Below are 23,884 nucleotides of genomic sequence, written 5' to 3' on the forward strand. Positions count from 1 at the left end.
CAGAGAGCGTGAGATCGATCGATCGTTTGTTTGTTTGTTTGTTTTTTTATTAAAAAATCAATCAGCAATTAATATAACGAAATCGTTTAATAAATTCAAATTAAGATCTTTCAATTCGCACGATTAACAGCAAAATTAATATCGTTCACTCGTGATTAATAATTTATTATTATATTCGAGCGTTTAATCGACGGATTAATTTTTCAACACCCAATTCAAAATAATACGATCGGAAAAAATAGAAAAAAAAGAAAGAAAAAAAATAAAACAACTCGCGTCATCACTTTTTAAATAGTTGACCACCAAAAATCGGTTATCGTGTAATATTGTTTTAACCGATTGTAACGAACCTCGTCACTTTGGCAAAGTTTTTAGAAGAAGTAGACGAAAACTTTGGTAACGAACGAGAACAACCGACTCCACGTGTCTCCGTTACCAGTGCGACTCGAAAAGCTCAAAAGCTCGTCGCGAAAAGCCGCGCAAGCGTGGCGCGGAGAAACTTGGCAAAAGCCAATCCACCGAGAAGCAAACTGCCACCGAATAATATTCAAGATAAATGCTAAATAGGACGCTTTGATTCTTCTTTTTTTTCTTTTTTTCTGCGAGCTTTTTAAGAATAATAGCGTTCTCCTCTCTCTCTCTCTAACACGCGCATAAAAAATAAAAGAAAAGAATAAATTAACAAAGCACGAAAGTAATAAATATTTCAATCCTAAAAAGCGTATCTCTCACCCCTCTCCGTCTCCTTCTCACCCCACTCCCACCCACCAACTATTTTCAACTTCTAATTGGAACCCAAATTACCCTTTCGTGTTAGGAATTTCGTTCATTTTCTTTTTTTTTGTTTTTGTTTTTTTTTCTCTTAAGGATACATTACTCTATATAATTTACGACATTTTAGCGATTTATTACGGGAGATACGATCGCTTAAAAGAGGCCTGGAAAAAAGAAAAGAAAGAGAAAAAGGAAAAAGGAAAAAGGAAAATAAAATAAATAAATAAATCGCGAAGAAAACGAGTGTGCGTTTCAACGACCCCCGTAACAACCACGAAGCATATCTTTCATCTTTACTAGTATCGATCCAGTTCTCATAACACGAAACGCACCACTTAAAACTGGTCACTTTTAAATTGCATAAGCTTTTTTCTTTTATTTTCTTCTCTTTTTGTTTCTTTTTTTTCTAAATCAAAAATTTCCTCTCTTATAAATCATCCCTTAACACACGTATACATTAATTTACCTTACCGAGAGTATCATATTTGAGCAAAATGATTATATGAGCCGTTTATTTTGAAAGTGGCCTAACTCCATTTTTCATTTTTTTTCGGTTACCCACGGTAACATGTACAGCTTCAAATTATCTATCAATAAAGCATTTAAGATTTTTTATATTCCGAGTAAATACGGTCATTCTGGACACATAAGTTTTCAGAGTTAGTTGAATCACTGAACCGTTTATTTTGAAAGTGGCCTAACTCCATTAGGAGTAGAGATTTTGGTGTGGTAGAAATGGCATTAAAAAAAAATAATTTACTGTTTGTCCCCCGAGAGTATTACAATATTATCAAAAAGTGTCGGAAAGGTAATAACTTTATTGTACATGAAATGAGACTAGAAGATTTTGTATCAACAAAATTATTAGAAGACGCAATTTTTAAAAGGGTCAAGAATTCTAACGAAGAAGCAATAAACTGATTAAAAATATGTTGGATGCGTTTTGTCAAAAATGAATAAGATTTTCTATAAGACATCAATGAATGAGAACGAAAATTTGAAAGTCCTGAATTTAATACCACGTCGGGGTGGACTAAGAAAGTTCGAAAATATTGTATTGACACCACTGTATAAAAATATAAGGCAAATTACAACCGCAAAATTCAAGGACATAATTGACTTATTACGATATATACCACAGGAACATTATGATTTCTTTAAATCCCTTTCACATACACAAAATGTAGATGAGTAGAAAATTGTTTTGTAATTTATGTTTGTAAAAAATATTTTCAATCGCATAATTTATGTTTTTAAAGTGTTATAAAGATATGTAAAATAAAACAAGTATTGTTTTTTCGCAATTTGAAGAATCTTAAATTATGTTGAATGGACTTCGGTTCCTTCAAATTTTATAACGAATCTGGTTGTTAATTTTGAAAGTGGCCTAACTCCATTCTTGGTAAGAAAACGCATATTATTCACTTAATAATCGCCATTATTTTAATAGGAACTGTAAATTGAACACCTTTAGATACACTTAAGCAACATAACTCATTGTTATTCTTTACGTATATTTTGAATTGCATTGAAACGCAAACCTTTAAATATCTCAATTTAAGGTTATATGGAGTTAGGCCATTTTCAAAATAAACGGCTCATATATATATTTCGAAAAGATAATGAAAATAATTGCAAATACGTTGTCAATGTTATAGATGGATGGATTGCGATCTAGGTTATGGCAAGCGTTCAATAATAATGAGAGATGAGGGAAAGGAACGCGTGCTTTAATGTGCCTGACAGATAACGTGTACCCTGTAAACAACGTCTTATATAAAGGAACGAGCATATAAAAAAGAAACAAGGATGATAGGATGAGAAAAGCTGCTAAAAGCGTATCCCTATCCTCTTTGAGAATACTTATAATCAGTCCTGTTTGATAAGAAATATATATAATAATAATAAAAAAAAAAGAAAAAAGCAAAAGGAAGGAGGAAAAGCTAAAAAAAAAAAATTCTCCATTTCGTACCATTATATGCGTGTTAATGGAAGGAAAACAATACTTATATTTCCTATCGATTAATATATATTTGATTTCCTACATTAAATATATATATATATATAAATTATGAAAATATATTTAAATATATTTATTTGATTTGTCTTTAATCCGTATTAATTACTAATATAAATAATATAAATAAATAATTATTAATATATAAATAATTATTAATAATAAATAAATAATTATTATTATTAATAATAATAAATAATTATTAATTATAAGTAAATAATTATTAAAGAAGAGAAATCTATGCAAATTCGTGTCTAACAACAGTCGCATATTCTTCTACCCGGATGCAGTTCGGATTAGAAGATTTATGTAAATGTTATTAAGATTGATATGTCTTTACATACGATGATTTTTCACTCCTTGTAATTGACAGTATTTAAGAAAAATGTAAAAATTATTGTCGGTAATTAAATATATAAATTTTTTAATATATAATGCATATTAATTCGAACTAAAAAAGAAATTATATTATTAATTATTAATATTATTATTAATTATTATACATATACTATATATAAATAATATATTACATTATATCATATTAATATATTAATATTAATTCCTCCGAGAATAAAATAAAAGTCGGATAAAATATATATGGAAAAGTGATTGAAATAAAATTAAACTACGAATCACCGTGAGAGACATACTCTTCAAAAGACAATTCATTTGCATTAAGCGTCCAACTTTGCTAACACTAAAGTGCAAAAGCTTATCTTAGGTCGGATTCTGTTTCCAAAGGATTACATTGTAGGCTTTGGTCTTTGATTGGAGGAAAATTGCGACACGATCGAAAAGAGAAAGAGAGAGAGAGAGAGAGAGAATCTAAGGGCTCTCGGAGTTAAAGAGAAGTTCCTTCTGTTATCGTTGAGAGCAACCTATAGTTGGGTATGGTCAAAGTCATCCAACCTCCAATGTGTAATTTAATTCGACAGAAGGTATATGTATACTACTCATACATAGCTACTTATATACTGCGGCTATACGAAATGGTTCCAATGGGAAACAAGACACGAAATAAGACTACTGTGTGTGGTAAGAGGATGACGAGGAAATCTCTGGAGAAGATGAAAGGACGAAGGTAAGCAGGGCGTGTCAAATACTTCGAATATAACCGGTGGTTAAAGAATAATCCATAGAAAGTAACGATAACTCATCCTTACTATATAATACTTATATAAGTATATACTATATATACTACTATATATAGTACTATATATATACTACTGTGGGATGCGAGCACCTCCAAGCCAAACACTTAAATAGGCATTCGTGAGGAGATTGGACGGTGGGCCCTGGATAGCTCAATTGGTTAAAGAGCAGTCGCCCGGAAAGCGGAAAATCCGGGTTCGAGTCTCGGTCCAGTCTGTCCAACGGCCCAATTTTTTCACGAATCCTACACTACTATAGTATATACTATAAATACTTATATAATCGTATAACAATTTCTCACTGTTATTTCATTGAAATTATATTCAAATCTTAATAATAATGTAATCTTAACGAGAGGAAATATAACTTAGAATGAGAATAAGGTTTCAAGTTCATGCATAATATAATATCATTTAAGTTAAACTTTCATCTATTATTTTTAACCACCGAGATCAAGAAAAGGTTTCACGATAAAGAAGAAGAAGAAAAAGAAGAAGAAGAAAAAGAAGGGAAAAAAGAAAATATATATCGGGTTGGAATCATTTCTAGTTTATGGGAAGAACGAGATGAATGAGTTTCGGTCCGGATGGATTATTTCTTTTGGAAGATCTTCCGAAGAATCTCAATCTTTATCATCTCTACCTTTTTTTTTTCTTTCTTTTTCTTTTCTTTCTTTTTTTCGTTTTTTTTTTTATCACTTTCCCCATCTAAATCCTATCGATCGTTTTTATTATAGATATAGACGACGTATGGTATCTTCAATGAAGATTAAACGATCTTCTTAAGATCCCATGTTGGTTGAGTTAGTAAAAGAACAGCTTTAGAAAATGAAATATATATTTTGTATCGGTTTTAAAAAGAAATTCGAGACAGAAAAGCAATAAGTTTTGATCGTTTATATGTGACTACAGTGTACCCGTTAGAAATTACAAAAATTACAAAAAAAAATAATATTTAAAAATGTTTAAAACATGTTTATATGAATATGCATATTTATTAAATATGATCAAATGAACATTGACGACCCGTGAACAATTTAACGATACACGAGTATTGAATTAAATGGATGACCTGCTTTGAATGATATTCCACATAGAGAAATGGATCGAGTGGACAATCATGAGTGTGTACTCTCTATCAAATTGACGAAGTTAATACTAATTGGCTCGACACGGTGAAACTATCTACAACAACCTATCCCATATCGTGAATCTTGACCGTGAAGTAGATGAAAAATTGGTACGATCTCTCGATTAAACTTGGCCCTGACGCCAATTTCCTGCCAAGAAGCCAAAAGAATATACCGTTTGCGTTTATTCGTCTTGGGAGAGAAGGATTTGGCCAGCTTCATACTTTCCACCCAACAATTTCTATACGTTTTAAGCTTGACCTTAATTCGTTCGATGTTCTTTCTACGATGTATCAGCGTCAAGAATGAATTCTTGGATTTTGTTGGAATCACATTTAAACTAAACTTATATTTTAATTCATGAGCGTTAATTTATTAAATAAATATTTAACTTGATCGTATTTTGCAAAGCTTTCGGGAAAATAAAAAAAAATTCATCGTCGAAACTATATAGTTATATTTCGTCATCATTATAATAGTTACTTCAAAGTAGCCATTTTTGATCTCATTCTCGAGAACGTATATTTTCAAAAATAAAATAATACTAAATTGACTTTATCCAAGTGGCTTTGAGTAATATTTTCTACAATAATACTCAAGTTTACATGCAAAAAGATAAAGATAAAATGAATTTATGAACGTTTTTATCGGTTAGTTGTTATTGATACTGACACTTTATCGGAATTTTATTAAATCGAGTATCAAGATGTGGTTGAAAATTTCTCACGATTTTTCTTTCTTATCGATATTCGTGAAAATTTGGATCTCAGTAATGTAGATAAGATGTTAAATCATTAAATAATCTTCTACACGAATCTACGTATTATTACGTTAACCGTGTTAAACATCCAATCGTATCTGCTTTAAAGTTTCCTGGCACTTAAACTACGAGAACGAAGTGCTTGTTAGTTCTATGCAGCAATACCGCATTTACTACTCCGTTCCAAAAGAGAAAACGAGAATATTTACGCACCCATGCGTAACTTATGTAAAAATATGTATATAGTATATTATAAATGTATATAAAACACAAAGCACAGCACACCCTACTACTCCTTTTTAAAAACAAAATTAAACTCGTTAATGAGAATAACGGTACCTGCGTATTGCGTAAATTAAAATACAAATGTGTGTGTGTATGCAATATTGTTGTTTGGAAGAATTTTCAAACACAACTTATACAATAATCTCGCGTATTTAACATTTAATCGCGAACTTCCTATAAATAAATTTATAAATAATATCCGTACGTTTAATTAATTAACAATGAAATGAGCTGTTGTTGCTATTAATTGTTCAAACTATTATTAAAATCATTAATATATCATAAATATTTCGATAGAAGAAAAAACGTGTATACCATAAACCTTATAATAGACAAAGAAAGAAAAGTTTGCTGAACTGTTAAGAGTGCAATAAAAAAAACGTATCGGTCGTGGATAGCAATAAATTGCAAAATGAGGCCATAAATTCTTCCCCCCCAAACATTTGTTGGCTACGGGGGATGAACAGGATGTGATCGAGTACTGCAGATAGGGTCCCATATGTTTAACGCATAAAAATGCGTTTCTTCTGTGATAAAAGATAGGAAAGAAAGGAAAAAGGGAAAAAAAAAAAGGAATGCGAGATAAAGGTGAGAAAAAAAAAATAAAAAAAAATAAAAGAAAAATAAAAGAAAAATAAATTCGTAAAACGCGTGGAAACTATTGCATATAATAATAATAAATAGTAGTAGTAGTAGTAGTGTTACTATAACGTTTTATTTAAGGGGTTATACGCAGTTAGAATTTTAAAAAATCGATTTTTTTTTTTTCATTTTCGGAATGTACATATATTTAAGTATATTCTCTGAAAATTTCAAATCGATCCGACAAATATTCTTCACTTCATGTAAGCTGCAAACAACAATTTTTAACTATGTGTAAACGTCTCTTTGAAACTTTAAACGCGTTTTTCTCAAAACGGTATTTTCAGAGTCGGTGATCTCGATTTTTCAAAAACGGCTTAACCGATCGATTTCGAATTTTTACACAATCTTCTTAGATATATTCCTCAGGTATTAAGTATAAGGAATAATTTTTAAAAAATTTATTACTATTTTTTTGTAACAATTTAGAGCGAAAATTTTAGTCAAAAACAACAACTTTTTTTCAAATAGACGCCATTTTGTCAAAAATCAAAATTTTTATTATTCCTTGGTTTTAATACCTGCATTAATCTATCCTTTAAAAGAATCCACCATATTTTTTAATTTCAATAATCCAAACCGCCAAAATGGAGATCACCGCCAAACGTCTTTTTTTAGAGGACGTTCAGGAAATCATCTACAGGAGCGGTGCAGATTAATATTTTTACATAATCGACGCGCTATTGTATTCTCAAAAGTTGGCTCTATTTGAATTACCATCACTTTTGTTTGACAAATAAAAACTGTTTCTAGAAAAAATTCATGAAAATACGTGTTTTTCGCGGCCTCGCAACTGCGTATAACCCCTTAAAATGTTACTTCGATTTAGGACGCAAATATTTAAAAAGCATTTCTCGCGTTGCATCCCATGCACGAATACATACAAATCTGAGATGGTATTACTCGGACCTTGAAAAAAGAAGACAAATACCCCCACCCACTCCTTTCCTTCCCCCTCCCCCGAGGATAAAGATTTACGAGAAAGCCTTAAACATTTGGTTGTTTCCAGTAAATGGGTATGAGGAAATAAGGTATAGAGATAGTTGTGTTCGATGGACCGTAGAACGATACGGCTTCTATGTATGTGAATGATACGTTTGTGTGTTAACTTTGCCACGTTCTCTATGATGATGTATTTCTCGTCGAGGGTACCTCTTAGAAGAGCACGCACGTTACATATCTCTTTTGCATAGGTGGATGCTCCATTGTGTGTCGAATAAACTGAACCCCAGAGAGAAAGAAATAAAGAGAGAGAGAGAGAGAGAGAGAGAGAGATAATACTTCTTCCAAAAGAATCCGATTATTGCGACATTGCTTTTACACGAGCTTATCATCTAGCCTGACCTCGACTCCGAATACTTTGAAACTTTATCACGGAGACATGGTAAAAAAAAAATAAAAGAAGAAAAAATATACAGAAACGAAAGAAAAAAAAATAGGGGAAAAAGAAAGTAGGAAGGAAGGAAGGAAGGAAGGAAGGAGAGATCTGCGTTGCCACCAGTAAAAGCTGGTGTTATTAAAATTTTTCACCCTCTACTTTCTCCGTTAACTTCTCCTTTCCATTTACGAAGCGGCATCCTCTTTCACTCTCATTTGCCACCAATCCCCTCTCATAACCTCCCCCATGCCACCTCTTCTCCTACCTCATCTCGTTCTCGCGTCCTTTAATACTACCAAGTAAAAGAAAACGTAAAAAGTACTCCGATTTTTCCCCTCGCAATTGGAATCGCACAATTTTTTCTTCTTTTTCTTTTTGATTTTTGATTTTACTTCTTTTTTCGTCGTTGACCGCATGGGACCGAACATAACGCGAAACGAGCTAAGCATAAAATCGATTTGGTCGTGGCGTGATAGGGGAAAAAATAAAAAAAAAAAGAATGTAGGGGAAAAAAAAAGGGCTAAAGGTTAGTCTATCAGAGGATTGCTGAATCCGCTGTCCTCCGGTGACAATTTTGTACGTTCATGATGGATGGACTGCTAGTAAATTGGCTAAAACGAGGCGAACGCGTTACCATGAGGATATTCTTGTATACATTTTGGTGGGCGGATGGTGAGGGGGTGGGAATGGGGGGATTTAAATCATAAAACATCAACAACGCGAAACTTCACAATTAAATTAATTGCCTTTACTTGTTTTATCGTTATTACTGAAAAATCGTAATACTTTTAAAATTCATTATCGTACGATCATCGAATTATATTCCATTTGCGTGTTTTACAAATTTACACGATGGCCGCTTATGTTAAACGAGTATAATTAAAATATACGGTGTATCGTAGATTAATGTCTTTTTAAGTGGATTAACTTTGACTTCTCTCTCTCTCTCTCTCTCTTTCTTAAGAATATAATTCATTTGCCACGTTTATCGAATCAACATGGAGAATCATCTATTTATCCACTTAGATCAATATTTTATTATCTACCAAAATAATTGACGTTTTTTATTGATCTCCGTTAAAACCACGCGCCGCCAAGTATATTTGCATTAATATATAAACGTTCGCGGTTATTTGCTCTAATGGAAATCGACTAATTAATTCGATAATTAATTACTTTCCTTCGGCCAAAACACCCACCCACCCCCAACGTCCTTCCTTATTCGTAGCTGTAAAATTTAAGGGGTTATACGCAGTTGCGAGGCTCCAAAAAGACGTATTTTCATGAATTTTTTCTAGAAACAGTTTTTATTTCTCAAACAAAAGTTGATGGTAATTCAAATAGAGTGAACTTTTGAGAATACAATAGCGCGTCGATTATGTAAAAATATTAATCTGCACCGCTCCTGTAGATGATTTCCTGAACGTCCTCTAAAAAAAGACGTTTGGCGGTGATCTCCATTTTGGCGGTTTGGATTATTGAAATTAAAAAATATGGTGGATTCTTTTAAAGGATAGATTAATGCAGGTATTAAAACCAAGGAATAATATAAATTTTGATTTTTGACAAAATGGCGTCTATTTGAAAAAAAGTTGTTGTTTTTGACTAAAATTTTCGCTCTAAATTGTTACAAAAAATAGTAATAAATTTTTAAAAATTATTCCTTATACTTAATACCTGATGAATATATCTAAGAAGATTGTGTAAAAATTCGAAACCGATCGGTTAAGCCGTTTTTGCAAAATCTAGATCACCGACTTTGAAAATACCGTTTTGAAAAAAACGCGTTTAAAGTTTCAAAGAGACGTTTACACATAGTTAAAAATTGTTGTTTGCAGCTTACATGAAGTGAAGAATATTTGTCGGATCGATTTGAAATTTTCAGAGAATATACTTAAATATATGTACATTCCGAAAATGCAAAAAAAAAAATCGATTTTTTGAAAATTCTAACTGCGTATAACCCCATAAGGGAAAGAAAAAAATAACGATGATGATTCCCAATCAGAGACATCTTTTATGTATCTTACAAATAAAAATGAACAGAGAGACAAGAAAAGAAAAAAAAAAAAGGGAAAAATGGCTACCTCGATAAAAACTACTCGACGATGATTATTTGACGTCGTGATAATTTACCGACACCCGGTATATTTTCAATGAAGATTCTTCAAGAGCAGGTAGTTACCCAAGGAATACTAGCGCCAGCTAGAGGTTAAATATCGACAACGTTAAGAAGATTATCGATTTTAGTCGACGAATAAAAAGAGCGTCATCGAACCAGGCGTGCAACGAATAAAATAAATCTTTTCAAAATAACGATAATGATTGAAATCTCCGTAACACTCGAATATAGATATAATTCGCTATCGACGAATATTTTACGAGAAACATATTTACAAAAATAAAAAAAAGAAAAAAATAATATACCGCCATTTGTATACATTTTTGTCGAATATTTTAAAAACAAAATTTACAACTACATCGATGAATACGACGAAAATGAAAACGGGGAGAAAATATTTTTCTACGATATTTCTTCGAAAAGTTAAAAATATCATTGAAAATTATCTTAAGCTTTGTATCAGAATATTTCTAATCGACTATTGCAATAAAATCAAATACGAATATAATGAGTTTTATCGAAGATAAAGAGTAGATTACAAAGACATCGATTTTACTTATAAAAATAGTTGCCTATTATAAGGAAAATTGTTCTAAATGAGCAAAATTTTTTTAATGAGAAATAATAATATATATATTAATTATAAAAGAACAATTGTGTGTTAGGAACATAATAGTTGCAATAAATTTAATATTGAATACATTAATTCGACGAAACTTTTTATAAATGTTTAACAAATATCAAGCAAGCATTGTGCTATTAAATAATCTAAATTAAGACACTTTTATACACTACTTACTTCCAGATTAAATAAATCAAGTTATGAACATACATAACGTGTGATTTTAACGAACTTATAAAAGATTAATAAACAGCACTTATTCGCGAATCAATTAATAGGAATTATAATGAAATATGAAATAGAATAAACATGAGTATAGATAAATTTCAATATTCCCCATATAACGGAGCGTATCAATTTATTAAACTCGATCTTTTTGAATACCAACATATTGAAATATTTGAATATCAAGGTATTTGAAAACCAAGCCAGCCTCATAACTATTTCAAATATAGTTATGAAAAGCGATGATATTTCAACGCATATCCACGTACACATGTATATCAATGAAATTCCTATTTCCAATAATCTCTCACACAAGGGTCCAGGCTTATTATATTTGCTGAATAAATATTCGCGAAAACAGGATCGCGTGTACGAGTTAATATTGGACTGTGTCAGTTATTTTAACTTCCTAATTTACCAAAGCTAAATATAGATCCGCGGTTTGTTTAATAAAAATCAAACCCAATATTGAAATCTATGAATTATGAATAATCTTATCTCGAAATATGTGTGAAATCTAATCGAAGTATAATGTACGATAGTTGTCTCCGTTCTTACTGTATAATACGAAACCATAAGATTCTATTTGCATGAATCCATTTTCTACGAGTCACAATTTTCACATCATTGTATTTATCCCTACAACTTTGTTCTATACCTTTTTCATATTACGGAAACGAAAGAAAATATTTAAAGTTGTCAAATTAAATAAAACGTATACACCTGTATATCGTTTAATAGGAGCCCATATTTTTTATCACGTTATACGAAACAAGTTACAATTTTTATTTCACGTAAAATATCAGTGTCATTCGCGGATTTACTTTATGTAACAACTTGCAAACAAATCTCCCTATTTTTTTGGTTTTTTCTTTTCTTTTGGGGGGGGGGGAGGGGGGAGGGAAGTTTTTTAATTGAAATAAATAATTTCTGAAAAATAAGGAAATTCGAGTAGATAATACAAACGTACGTAGAAATATAACGTAAAAAAGGAAATACAATTATGAAGTAAAATTGTTTAGATAGTATTATATCTCACGTTTCAATCTATCTTATCGATTTTCTTTCAAAAAAAAAAATAAAAAGAAAGATTGATTTTCAGCAGACACGGTCGTTGATCATCGAACAACTATACATAACGTTGCATTTATTCATCTATAATAATAGCATTTTATTTAGTTTCAATAACGAAACGAAACCATAAATGTGTTGTTTAGCTCATTAGAATCATACGATAGAATAACGAATGAAATCTGTAAATTCTTCCATTGGTTTAAACTCGATAACAATCAAATTAATATAACTAGATTGTACGTAAGTATATGAACACCGATGATAAATAATTAATTTAATAAACAATAGTCCGTAAATTGAACTTCCTAAACAAAAGTATCATCACGGATTGTAGTAATAGAAACGTAACGAATTAAACGACTGATTAACGTTCCGATGTAATCCATTTGAACAGAATGTTTCCATATATATACAAACGTAATCACGGAAATCATTTCCAAACTCTAAATGCATTCGCCATAATTTGGAGGATAATCAAAGCGAATTACAAACTTATTACAATATAATAATTAAAGCGGAAACACGATTAACACCGTCACGGTCAATTAAAATTTATGAATTTAACGAAGTAAACAAAATATCTTTTTCGTACTTATCTTGATTTATAATGAAAAAAATATAAAAAAAAATAATAAACAAATCGTGTTAGAAGAAGCGAGCTACTTATCGAATGAAAAGAAATGTGGTAAACGAGTAATCTAATATAAAGAGAAAGAAACGAAAAAACCGAACGTACTTTTTCTAAGAAGCTTATATATTTTGTATCAGAGTACTCTCTTATTTTATCATTCATATGCACTTAAGTATTATGGCTAGCTAGCTAGCTAGCTAGTGTCTTTTAAAATATTGCACGGATGATAAAAGAAAGTATAAAAATATTGAAAAGGAAAAATCTTAAACAGTTTACTGCAACACAATATATAAACGAAACCCTCCCATTAAAATTCTGTTCAAAGTAACGCTTTATTCAACGATCCTATGATGATATTTAAAGTATATTTATTTCACCAATAGAGCATAAAAAGTAAGCTTAAGGGGTTAAGGTCTTCTTCTTTCTGATAACCCGTATTGATCTTCAAGGAAATAAATGTGTTCATCCTATGCTTGGAAAAACTTTTTACGAAGAAAAATATGCTCATACGTAACGGTCAAAGATAAGTGCAAGAAATCGAGTTAGTATATTAAAATACTCAATTTCTTTCGACGAAGTAAGACAAAAGTTTACTTTCCAAATTAGTATCAAAACGGTTAAATAAATTTATCGATAAAAGTGTCCTCTTATAAATGATTTTTATTTCGAAATAGAATAAAATAATCAATTAAAATAACAATCCCCTTGTCATTTGCAAAATAAGTGACGTTAGCATAACGTCAATGTTCGAGTTAACTTTATCCAACGAGGTTTCAACATGCAACTTGAGATTCCTTTGATTTCCATCCAGCACAATTGCCATTTGATCCTAATACCGGAAACGAATTTCTCTCCTTTCACGTTTTCCATATCGACTCTAGTTTTACTCAAAGTGCTGACCGAGCGATAAATTCTTTTCTATCATCAAAATTTCTCTCTCGTCTGTAATATGCATGTCTGATAATGACATCACATTTTATTAGATCGAAACTCCTATAATATATTAATTTACACTTATCATTTATAATGGGTCCTCTTGAATTTACAATTTCGGTTAATGTATCGCGTCAGCAAAAATTAATTTGCATATTCTACAAATAAAAAAAAAATATATATAAGTCATTTCTTTTTCTTACAACTCCAGCTGATGTTTGTTGGAATTTTATTTTTTTCTTTTACCTTTTTATCCTACCAATTGAAAGATTAAATTATTAAATTAATAAAGATTAAATTATAGTGAATGTAATAATGAACTACGAGATTCTCGAATCTCGTAGTTACTTTTAGTACAAAAAGATTTACTAACGGCTAGTTTATGAATCTAGAGAAATCTACATCTTCTATTGTACGACGACAAATAGAGAGACGTTTATAATTGAATAGTCTGATTAATTAAATGTCACAAGGGAAATATATCATCGAATTCATAGATAATCTTACATCGTTTGTCACTGAGAATTAACTTGTCATATTAATACCACAATGCATTTACCACGTTATTAAGGTTCATTGTTAGTACTTTATTTTAACGATAAAAACAATGAAGTTGTTTTAACGAAAGAAATATAACATTGACTCGAACGAATTGTTTCATATAGAAAAAGAATATTTTCCATTCGTACGGGATTTTACTTTGACACGAATGGCTCGTCAATCTTTCAACGTTTTACACCGACTCGAAATGTATTTATATAAACCTTAAATAAAAAAAAAAAAAGAAATCAATTTAAATTTATCGATAAAGTATACAATATCCGTATGCATACAGAACGATTTTAAAAATACACATCACTCTAAGTCCGATGAAAAATATTGGAAATAGACATTCGTTTGTGACGATATTTTCATAGAGATTAACTCTCTACGGATAGATATTAAATAAATATAATATTTATTATTATAACAAAGCTGATTGATACAGATCACATAAAAAATATTTATTAATAATTCTATCATACAAAAGTATTCGTATTCGCGTAGCACACATTCTCCGAATGATTGAAGTAATTTTTTTTTACTCGGAAAAAGAATTTCCTTTGATAGGATTAAAAAGAAGAATTAGACAAAGTATAATTAGCTAACGGGAAAATATAATCGTAAAATATTTAAAAGGAAAATCTGAACAAATTCGTTAAGATCTAAAAGAAAAATGATAAAAATTCAAGGAAACCCCGAACCTGCTTCAAATTAATTAATAAGAGAAATCGAATAATTATTATTACGAATAACACTTGTCAAATACTTACACTTTTACTTTTATTCGTTCAATTGGAGCGCAAAGTTTTTCGAACTTACGTCCAATTTTCTCGGTGAACTTTCACCGATAGACAACTGGGAATCGGGAAACAGCAAATCACGAAACTTATAAACTTTTTTTTAATGATTACCGATCAATTTTATAAAGAAAAAAAAAATAAAAAAACTAGCTGAAAGATGTTAAATAGATTTTATCTTAATTGATTTTTCAAAAAAAATGAAAAACAGATCGTTTTGTATACGCGTAGAAAATATCAAACGAGTATTTCTGAAGATCCAATTTTGGTTTGTATCTCACAAATAAATTCGCTACGTGTCCAATTTTCTTGATCGGAATACAATTGCTATTGTTCCTCGAATCTTTAAGGTAACACAAAGAGTATTGTGACAAAATAAAGACTCACCCTGTGCATTCCTGTCTTTATCCATGTCCCTTTCGTATCGAAGATAAACGAGTCGCAATATCGTTGATCACTGCATCATGAAACCTTAGGATTTCGATTGGCCGTGACTTACGTGGATTTGATTCTTACAAAATTCTTCACAATATTCGCGTATCCCTCGTGAATTAAAAAAAAACTCTTTGAAATGAAGTTATACAAATATAATAATAAAAAACAAAAAATTATATTACAAAAAGACAAACGAAAAGAGAGAGAACAAAAAAATACAGTTAGCACAGTAATATAATTTAATGAAAACGATAATATATATGAAAAAAAAAAAAAAGTAAAAAAAGTTACAGCTTATAATACACGAAATGTCCCTTCCTCGATAATTTCCGTACCTCCAGTTACTTTGTATTCTTCTTGTTAATCGAGCAGACGATCTTTAAATGAAGCAAACGCAACAATGTAAATCTTTGAAACTCGAACTTAATCGAAGAAACACGCGTTCGAAATTACGAAGAACAATGTCACGTAAACATGGTTCACTCATATTTTTCTTCCACCGTTCATGAATATATCCGAAGACAGGTGTAGGAGTAGGAGGAGAAGGAAGAGGAGGAAGAGGAAGAGGAGGAGAGGAGAAAGAGAAAGAGAAAAGAAAAAGAAGGAAAATTAGCGCATCGAGCGCGAACAAAATCACGTTGTTCTCGAGTCCCCGTAGACGACTTAAAGTTAGGGGACTACTGGCCGATTCTTCAGTCGCGGGATCGCGGAATTCACGCATGCGCTTCCTCTTTCGAAGAAACGCACGTGATCTGGTAACCCCGTTAGCTCTATCCGCCAATTTGTTGAGATACTAATTTTTCGAAAAAAGAAAACAAACAAAAAGAGGTTCGTCCTTGGTTAATACGTAAAGGTTTGATTAAAGACTGGTGCGAGAAAGTCGTGAGCTCGATCGTACCCTCTTCGATCGAACGCTCGCGTCCTTTTACTGATCCCCTCTGTTTCCCTCATCTGGTAAACTCTTGAATAGAATAGGAAGAGGGGATAACCGCATCGACAACTTCAACCCGTCGATGACGATGAAGAGGAAGGAGAGCCGCCGCCGATTGGGATTCTGACTCGACGTTTCCATTCGCGCTATCCAATGGTTAGGCGGGAGAAATGTGAAAGCAAAAAGGAGAGGAGAAAATTGAAAAACCGATTCGTTCGAGATAGGTTAATGGCGAAAGGGTAAGGCAAGAAGAGGGTTCACAACAAAATGGAAAGGGAGAGAGAGAGAGACAAGTTCGGGAATACTTTTCGACTACCCCCCACCACCACCCATACTCCCACCCACCCTCGTCCCATTCGATGTCGACGAACCGCTCGCGAGGATGATTGTTTCGTCGTGGAAATTGTCTATTTCTGATACTTCCAAGTGAATCGAAGTGTTGTTGCCGGTGGGGGAAAAAGAAAAGTGATATGAGGATTGACAAAATCAGAAAGAAAGAAGAGAAAAGAAATGAAAGATATTTATATATAAGGGGATGACCTTGTTCTTTATCGGTTAGTACTATATTTTCTTTGATGTTGCACGTGTATGATCGTAATAATTAAGAGAATAAAACACGACTCGGCGGGAGTTAACGGTGAACTGACTGCTAACCGACTGTCTCCCGTACGACGTAGCCACGGCCAATGAAACCCGCGAAAATCCGAGACGCGTGCGCAACCTTCGCGCATCCTCGCATATGCCAAATTTTCCAACCAATTTACTTCAGAAACTTGAGCCTACTTTCATCCCTTTCCCTCCACCCCCACACCCCCACCCCCAATCCCCACCTAACCGTGCCTAGAATATGCCTCTAGCTAGTAATTATTGTTTTCATCATTCCTTTGTATGTTTTCGCGTATACGCTAATCATACGCGGGGACAAACTTATTTTATCGATATATTATTCGAAAAACAAACGAACGTAGACGCGAATGATGCGATTTTCAATATAGGCTTTACACAATGGTGTCAAATCGATTAATTTTCGTAGCTTCGAGACGACATCGTATACGCATATCCTATTATTAAATCGTATTTAAATTTAGTACAATACACATTCCGTTGATTTAATTAATAAAACGAATTAATTGAATACGTTAGAATACGAAATGAAAATCAATGATTAAATTCCTATTCTATTTTTTTTTTTTTTTTGTTATCTTTCTCAATTCTCTGATATACACGGCTTTCATGCAGTTCCCTGTGTGTATTATCACGAATTTTTATTATATCAAAAAGCACGTTAATGAATAGTTTTATTAAATCTGATAAAAGCCGTGTATATTCGTTATCTCGTGATAACTTTGATAATAAAAGATAAAGGATTTTTCATGAATATTTTAACGTCATTCTAATGAAATATAATAATATTTCAAAGAGCGTTATATTCTTGAAAAAAAAAAACATAATACATACGTGATGTTTTAGATGAATTTATGCTTTTAAAAAATACGTCGCGGATTTGCGCTTGAATAAAGTGTTTCCCGAGTAAAAATTGTTTTCTCGCGAATCAGTCAAAAAACGTGGAATAATTGATATACATATTCGGTAAAATGAATCACGAACGTAGTAAGAAATACGCGAATGAGACAAACGCGATAGTTATAAGCAAGCACACATTAATTCTATAAATTTAATTCTTTCGCCAAAAGAAAATGAAACGTCTCCGATGAAATATTTAAATCAATTTAAATGAAAAAGATAAATGATTTTACTTTTACCGAGAGACGCGATGATTCCGTCCTTCAAACTTCCGATAACCGTCGTCGTTTATCGTTAGCACTTATGCGTACAATCGGTTACCTTTCATAATTGGTTTTTATTTATAACAAGACTACCTGTCTGATAAACAAGTTTCTATATATAATCACGAAATTACTTTTCTGTATTTTATTTTTTTTCTCGGGTCTTATGTTTTTATTCCACTTAAAAAAAAAAAAAAAAAAAAATAAGAGCACAAATAACGAATGATTAATAAGATGAGAGAAACCTTAGACACGAGTATGCGTTGATTATTATTCCGTCGCTAAAGTATCCTACTACGTAATAGACACGCAAAATTAAAACAGAGAATGACAAAGCTACGTAATAGAACGTTTTGCGATAGAATTTTTCAAGTTTTGCTCTGAGAGTAATTTTAATCATCGTGAAACGTTTGTTAACGTATTTCTTTTATCAACGTTAAAGATTTTGAATCGCTGGTAACGTTGGTAAGACGAGAATTACGAAGAGGGATGATGATAACCATGGGCCCTAGATATTAATACGTACCATCGTGTTCGTACTCTTTGTCGAGCAGCGACGTGTAAGATCGACTCTACCAGAGCTATACCCTCGACCACACCGGTGATACTTTGTCCCCGTTGCAAGGTGAAATGCTAACTAAAGGGGATGTTTTAATGGCAGAAGATAATAATAATATACCTCAGTTACAATGGCTATTCCTAGGTACCCATCAAGAACCCTCGTAAAATCCAGGTAAATCTCAAACGAACCTATATCTAACATACCTATCCTGTAAATGACGTTAACCGGATTAATTACGAATCATTTTCATCCTTCTTATTTTCTATGTAAACATATTCAAATACGTAAGCGTATATAACTTACTTTTGATTAGATTGGTAAATACTTATTCTCTCATCTCCCATCTCGTTTCGTATGGAAATGAAGAAATCGCTCGATGACCTATCAAATTCGGAAAAAACAAAATTTGTTCTCGATCGATTCGTGATTTCTAATACGCATGAACGATCAAGCTTAACAAAATAGTCGGTTATTTGCGTAATAGAATTGTTTTATTCTTTTTATTTTCGTTGGAATGAAAATTGGACGGAAAGGAAACGTTAAATAAAATATAAAATATGAAAGAAAAACAAATCTAAATGTATTAAGGGGTTATACGCAGTTAGAATTTTCAAAAAATCGATTTTTTTTTTCATTTTCGGAATGTACATATATTTAAGTATATTCTCTGAAAATTTTAAATCGATCCGACAAATATTCTTCACTTCATGTAAGCTGCAAACAACAATTTTTAACTATGTGTAAACGTCTCTTTGAAACTTTAAACGCGTTTTTCTCAAAACGGTATTTTCAAAGTCGGTGATCTCGATTTTTCAAAAACGGCTTAACCGATCGGTTTCGAATTTTTACACAATCTTCTTAGATATATTCCTCAGGTATTAAGTATAAGGAATAATTTTTAAAAAATTTATTACTATTTTTTTGTAACAATTTAGAGCGAAAATTTTAGTCAAAAACAACAAGTTTTTTTCAAATAGACGCCATTTTGTCAAAAATCAAAATTTATATTATTCCTTGGTTTTAATACCTGCATTAATCAATCCTTTAAAAGAATCCACCATATTTTTTAATTTCAATAATCCAAACCGCCAAAATGAAGATCACCGCCAAACGTCTTTTTTTAGAGGACGTTCAGGAAATCATCTACAGGAGCAGTGCAGATTAATATTTTTACAGAATCGACGCGCTATTGTATTCTCAAAAGTTCACTCTATTTGAATTATCAACAATTTTATTTGAGAAATAAAAACTGTTTCTAGAAAAAATTCATGAAAATACGTGTTTTTCGAGCCTCGCAACTGCGTATAACCCCTTAAAGCGTTATGCTTGCCGCTTGACCTTCCTAATCCCGTTAACTCTAAATGTGATCTGCAAATATCATAAAACTACATATATTATATATATTTTGTCTTTATTATACTTTAAATATACAATTAAATATAAATACATTTGTAACTGTCCTAAAAGATATATTTAATATGTTCTTCATTTATTTATTGCAGATAATATTTCGACGTAATATCTATAGCATAGTAAAAAATTCATATTAGGGGAATCCATGTAAGATCCATGTAAAAATCAGCGTGGCATTCAACGTGTTAACTGGCCGATGTATTTAGGTCACGTATTGGATTCACGATATCTCTCTGTTTATTCTGTTATAATATAGATTCTTGTCCATCGAAGAGAAACTTATTATCATTGTCTAACTTTTTATATCCACTTTAAATAACAATCGATATATCATACAATTCTTGAAAATATCAAATACGACCGTGCTTTTGGTTTCTTATAACAAAGGCTGCACAATTCTTCGTAAAAGCTTGTATATTCGATTTGTCGAGAACAAATAAAGCGAATGCTTCGTAAACTTTTCTTAAAAACATTGTGCATCGACATTGTGTTATCGACATTGTAAGAAAATATATCCTAACTGTGTATTTATATTTGTCCATGTACATAAGTACGTACATATATATATTTAAATACATTTTCCAATTCATTCGTATATTTCAAACGAAATGTTCCAACGAAAAATTGTTTGCATCACATTTTTTTCCGAATAGCCGAATTCATTCAATGGAAACGAAACAGCATGGAAAAAAGAAAAATGTACAAAAAAAAAAAGAAATATGCTATACGATTAAAAGTTGATTTTATTATCAACAACTAACGACAATCAATTTGTTCGTTCCATTTCAAGTGATTATAAAATACTAAATTGAACTAGACGAGATGTGGTTTTTTTTTTTTCCTCTCTGACATGCACTCGAAAACTCGTAAAGGTTTAGTGGTCGCAATTGAATCTGCATTTGTCGTATTTTGTTTACGGTGGACCGAATAACGTGTGCAGTAAAAACTGTGACAGGAAAAATAAGTGAAAGGCATCCCTCGACGTCATTGAATTTCTGCTTCGTGAGCGAGTAATCCCACCGTGCACATTTATGTATCGAATTGCACAAACTTGATTTATTTTTATTCATAAAGAAATAACATAATATGAAAAAAAACATACAAAAATAATAAAATTAATTCAATTAAATTAAATAGTCCTAGTGGCATCGGTCGTCATAGTGTTAATCTTCCAAAATTTACTCTCTGATGCATTTTTTTATTATATTTCTGATACGCATACTCAAACTAGCCACACAACACACACAAATCTACGATACCCAATCGAACAAAAGACGAAAGGATAGCCTTAACAATGAAGGTATCGGCTCAGAAGAAGGTGATATCCTAAACGAACAAATAGACGGACAACTTCGATGTGACTATCACTCTCTCTCTCTCTCAGTTCCTACAATATTTAGAATAAAAACTAGAGCCTTTTGGTAGCTACTGACCTCGGTCTTGTCAGATGTAGAATAATATAAGTAAAAAAGAAATATATCTCTGTCTCTCTCTCTCAAAACCTAGAAATACACAATACAACAAATTAATTCAAATGTCGGGACATTGTTATACCTTACCATATTTCGTAACCTAGATCATTTTTTCTTTCTCGAGCATTTTGTGACGTAATGCATAACATTGAACGAACGTCAACGGACCGAAACATATATCATACGAATAGAATATTCTAAGCTTTTTGTAAATACAGAGAAATGCAATAAATTTACCTGTCTAAAAAGGATGAACACGTACAATGCTACGTACGATTTTAACGAATCCAAGAGATAACCACATTGATATGCATTCAAATTAAATCCAATGTAAAAAGTAATGATAAAAGATAAAAGGAAAAAGGTCCTGAGGAGATGTTTAATTCAATGACACATACACATTTCTTTTCTTTTATCGGGCTACGTTGTGGCTAATAAATGAAGCTCTTATTGCGAATTGGATTGTTTCGTGAAAGTGTTGCGATTGACTAAGTCCCTTTGTGTGCACGACGTTTTCCTCGATTAAATAACGAGTTAAGAGAAACCGTCGGATTTTCCAGATACTAATCCGTACGGCTTTCGGAAGCAATAGCTTCTTCCCTAATCCGTTGTCTACACCACTCTCCTTTCCAAGATGATAGCGCATTTACTATTTGTCTACCATATATATATATAACATAATACCCTACTCCAGATAATGGATCGTAAAAGAAATGCAGTATAGATAACGTTAAAAATAAACGATTATAATACTTTAACTAACAATAAGTGAGGGGATAAAATATCGAAAGATAAAGTAAAAGTATAATCTTTGAAAGTTTGAAATAAAATAGTATAAGGAAACTTGTAAAATAGCACAATCGGGACGAATTATCTTTCGACGTGTGTGTGTGTGTGTTAAAGTTTAACGTATTATGTATAAATTTCTTGAAAGTTACAGCATAATCCGTGACAATAAATGAACCTCTCTCTCTTTACCAAGATTATTATTTTGTATATCGATTATTTTGAGAAAAAGCGATTTCTTATAATCTTATACCGATATGGAATAGGAGCAAAGTAAATCCAGATAAAGTGTGGTGGCATAGTTATTTTAAGAGGCAGCCTATAACTTTAAGAGAAGTTCGATAGTCGTCCGACGTGTATCTATTGCTGACGTCATAAGCATCAAATTGTGGCACGTAACTTACGCTGTAACGAAAGTGCATTCACTAATTATCCGGCAGATGATCAATTTTCACTTCGCCGAACTTCAAAGGATTTTTATTATGAATTTTCATTAATTTTCACAGATGGCAAGATTCGGTTTTCAACACGATGGTCGATGCCCTATCATCTAAACCGCATTTTAAGATACATACATTGCCAGGTATTTTCTTACAATCTTTTTCATTACTTACGTTTTATATTCGGTTTTTTACAAGCCAGCAAAATTAAGGATAAATATTTCATTACAATGTATGATATATTAAATAATAAATTATCATCGTCGAATAGAAAAAAAAGAAAGCAATTAACTGTTTGCAATAGTAATATCTTTTACTACAGGTAAGTCCATCGTGAGATCGTAAATTCAATCAATTATTGACATACAAAAGCCATGCAATTAATTTCACTTAAATGAATCTTCATATTTTATCATTTAAAATACCGGTAAGAAGATTTCTACTTTTTATCTCTCTTCTCTGTAACATTTGTGCAGTACCAAACGAGAAAATTGCTGGTCTTAGAGTAAATCCATGGAAATGAACCCTTTGAGTGCTGTGGGCACATATATGCGTTTGTAATATAAAGTATTCCATCCATACTAAACATTTCATCTCTAAGAGTATTCAGCACTCAAAGGGTTAAAACATGCGATTTTGTTGAAATATTAATCAAAGACAATTATATTATTACATTTTATAATTTCATTTAATACGATATTTTTTGTTAACAGTATTCGATAAGATAAATCTTGATTTTCTGGTACAAGTATCGCAATAATAACCTGATTCTTACCTTCGACCTACTTTTCTATGATCTAGAACATACTAATGTAAGCATTCTTCTCTTCGATCTCTTTTTCATTCCACCATAATAAGTGGATATATGAAGTTCGCTGATTTAATCGGAAGTATTTATTAGACTTGCGATCAACCATCGCAAAACTGGCTGCCAGTTGATTCGCTGATCATTCGCTTCAACAGATTAAAGATAC

The 23,884-nt window shown here is 31.6% G+C and overlaps 1 protein-coding gene and 1 long non-coding RNA gene across 6 annotated transcripts in view; one reads left to right on the plus strand and one right to left on the minus strand.

Moving 5' to 3' along the window:
* Window positions 1-17,135, minus strand: part of LOC122518393 (calcium/calmodulin-dependent 3',5'-cyclic nucleotide phosphodiesterase 1-like) — an 83,142-nt gene extending 66,007 nt beyond the window's left edge. The window contains exons 1-3 of one of the 5 annotated variants that reach the window (XM_043637304.1): window positions 16,991-17,135; window positions 15,855-15,896; window positions 15,472-15,555 (exon numbers count right to left, since the gene is read on the minus strand). In XM_043637304.1, coding sequence (XP_043493239.1) covers window positions 15,472-15,496 — 25 coding nt within the window. In that variant the 5' untranslated portion in view covers window positions 15,497-15,555; window positions 15,855-15,896; window positions 16,991-17,135. Of the gene's footprint in view, window positions 1-15,471; window positions 15,649-15,854; window positions 16,255-16,990 lie in introns of those variants that run through there. The other 4 variants (XM_043637303.1, XM_043637302.1, XM_043637301.1 and 1 more) reach the window with 4 other exon arrangements.
* Window positions 17,136-17,327: 192 nt separating this feature from the next.
* On the plus strand, window positions 17,328-20,701 carry LOC122518398. Its single transcript, XR_006304070.1, has 3 exons — window positions 17,328-17,498; window positions 18,680-18,970; window positions 20,302-20,701. It is a non-coding gene; the product is annotated as an uncharacterized LOC122518398 (long non-coding RNA).
* The last annotated feature ends 3,183 nt before the right edge of the window (window positions 20,702-23,884 follow it).

This window comes from Polistes fuscatus, unplaced genomic scaffold (genome assembly GCF_010416935.1).
Source record: "Polistes fuscatus isolate 324 unplaced genomic scaffold, CU_Pfus_HIC Scaffold24, whole genome shotgun sequence".
NCBI classification, from domain to species: domain Eukaryota; kingdom Metazoa; phylum Arthropoda; class Insecta; order Hymenoptera; family Vespidae; genus Polistes; species Polistes fuscatus.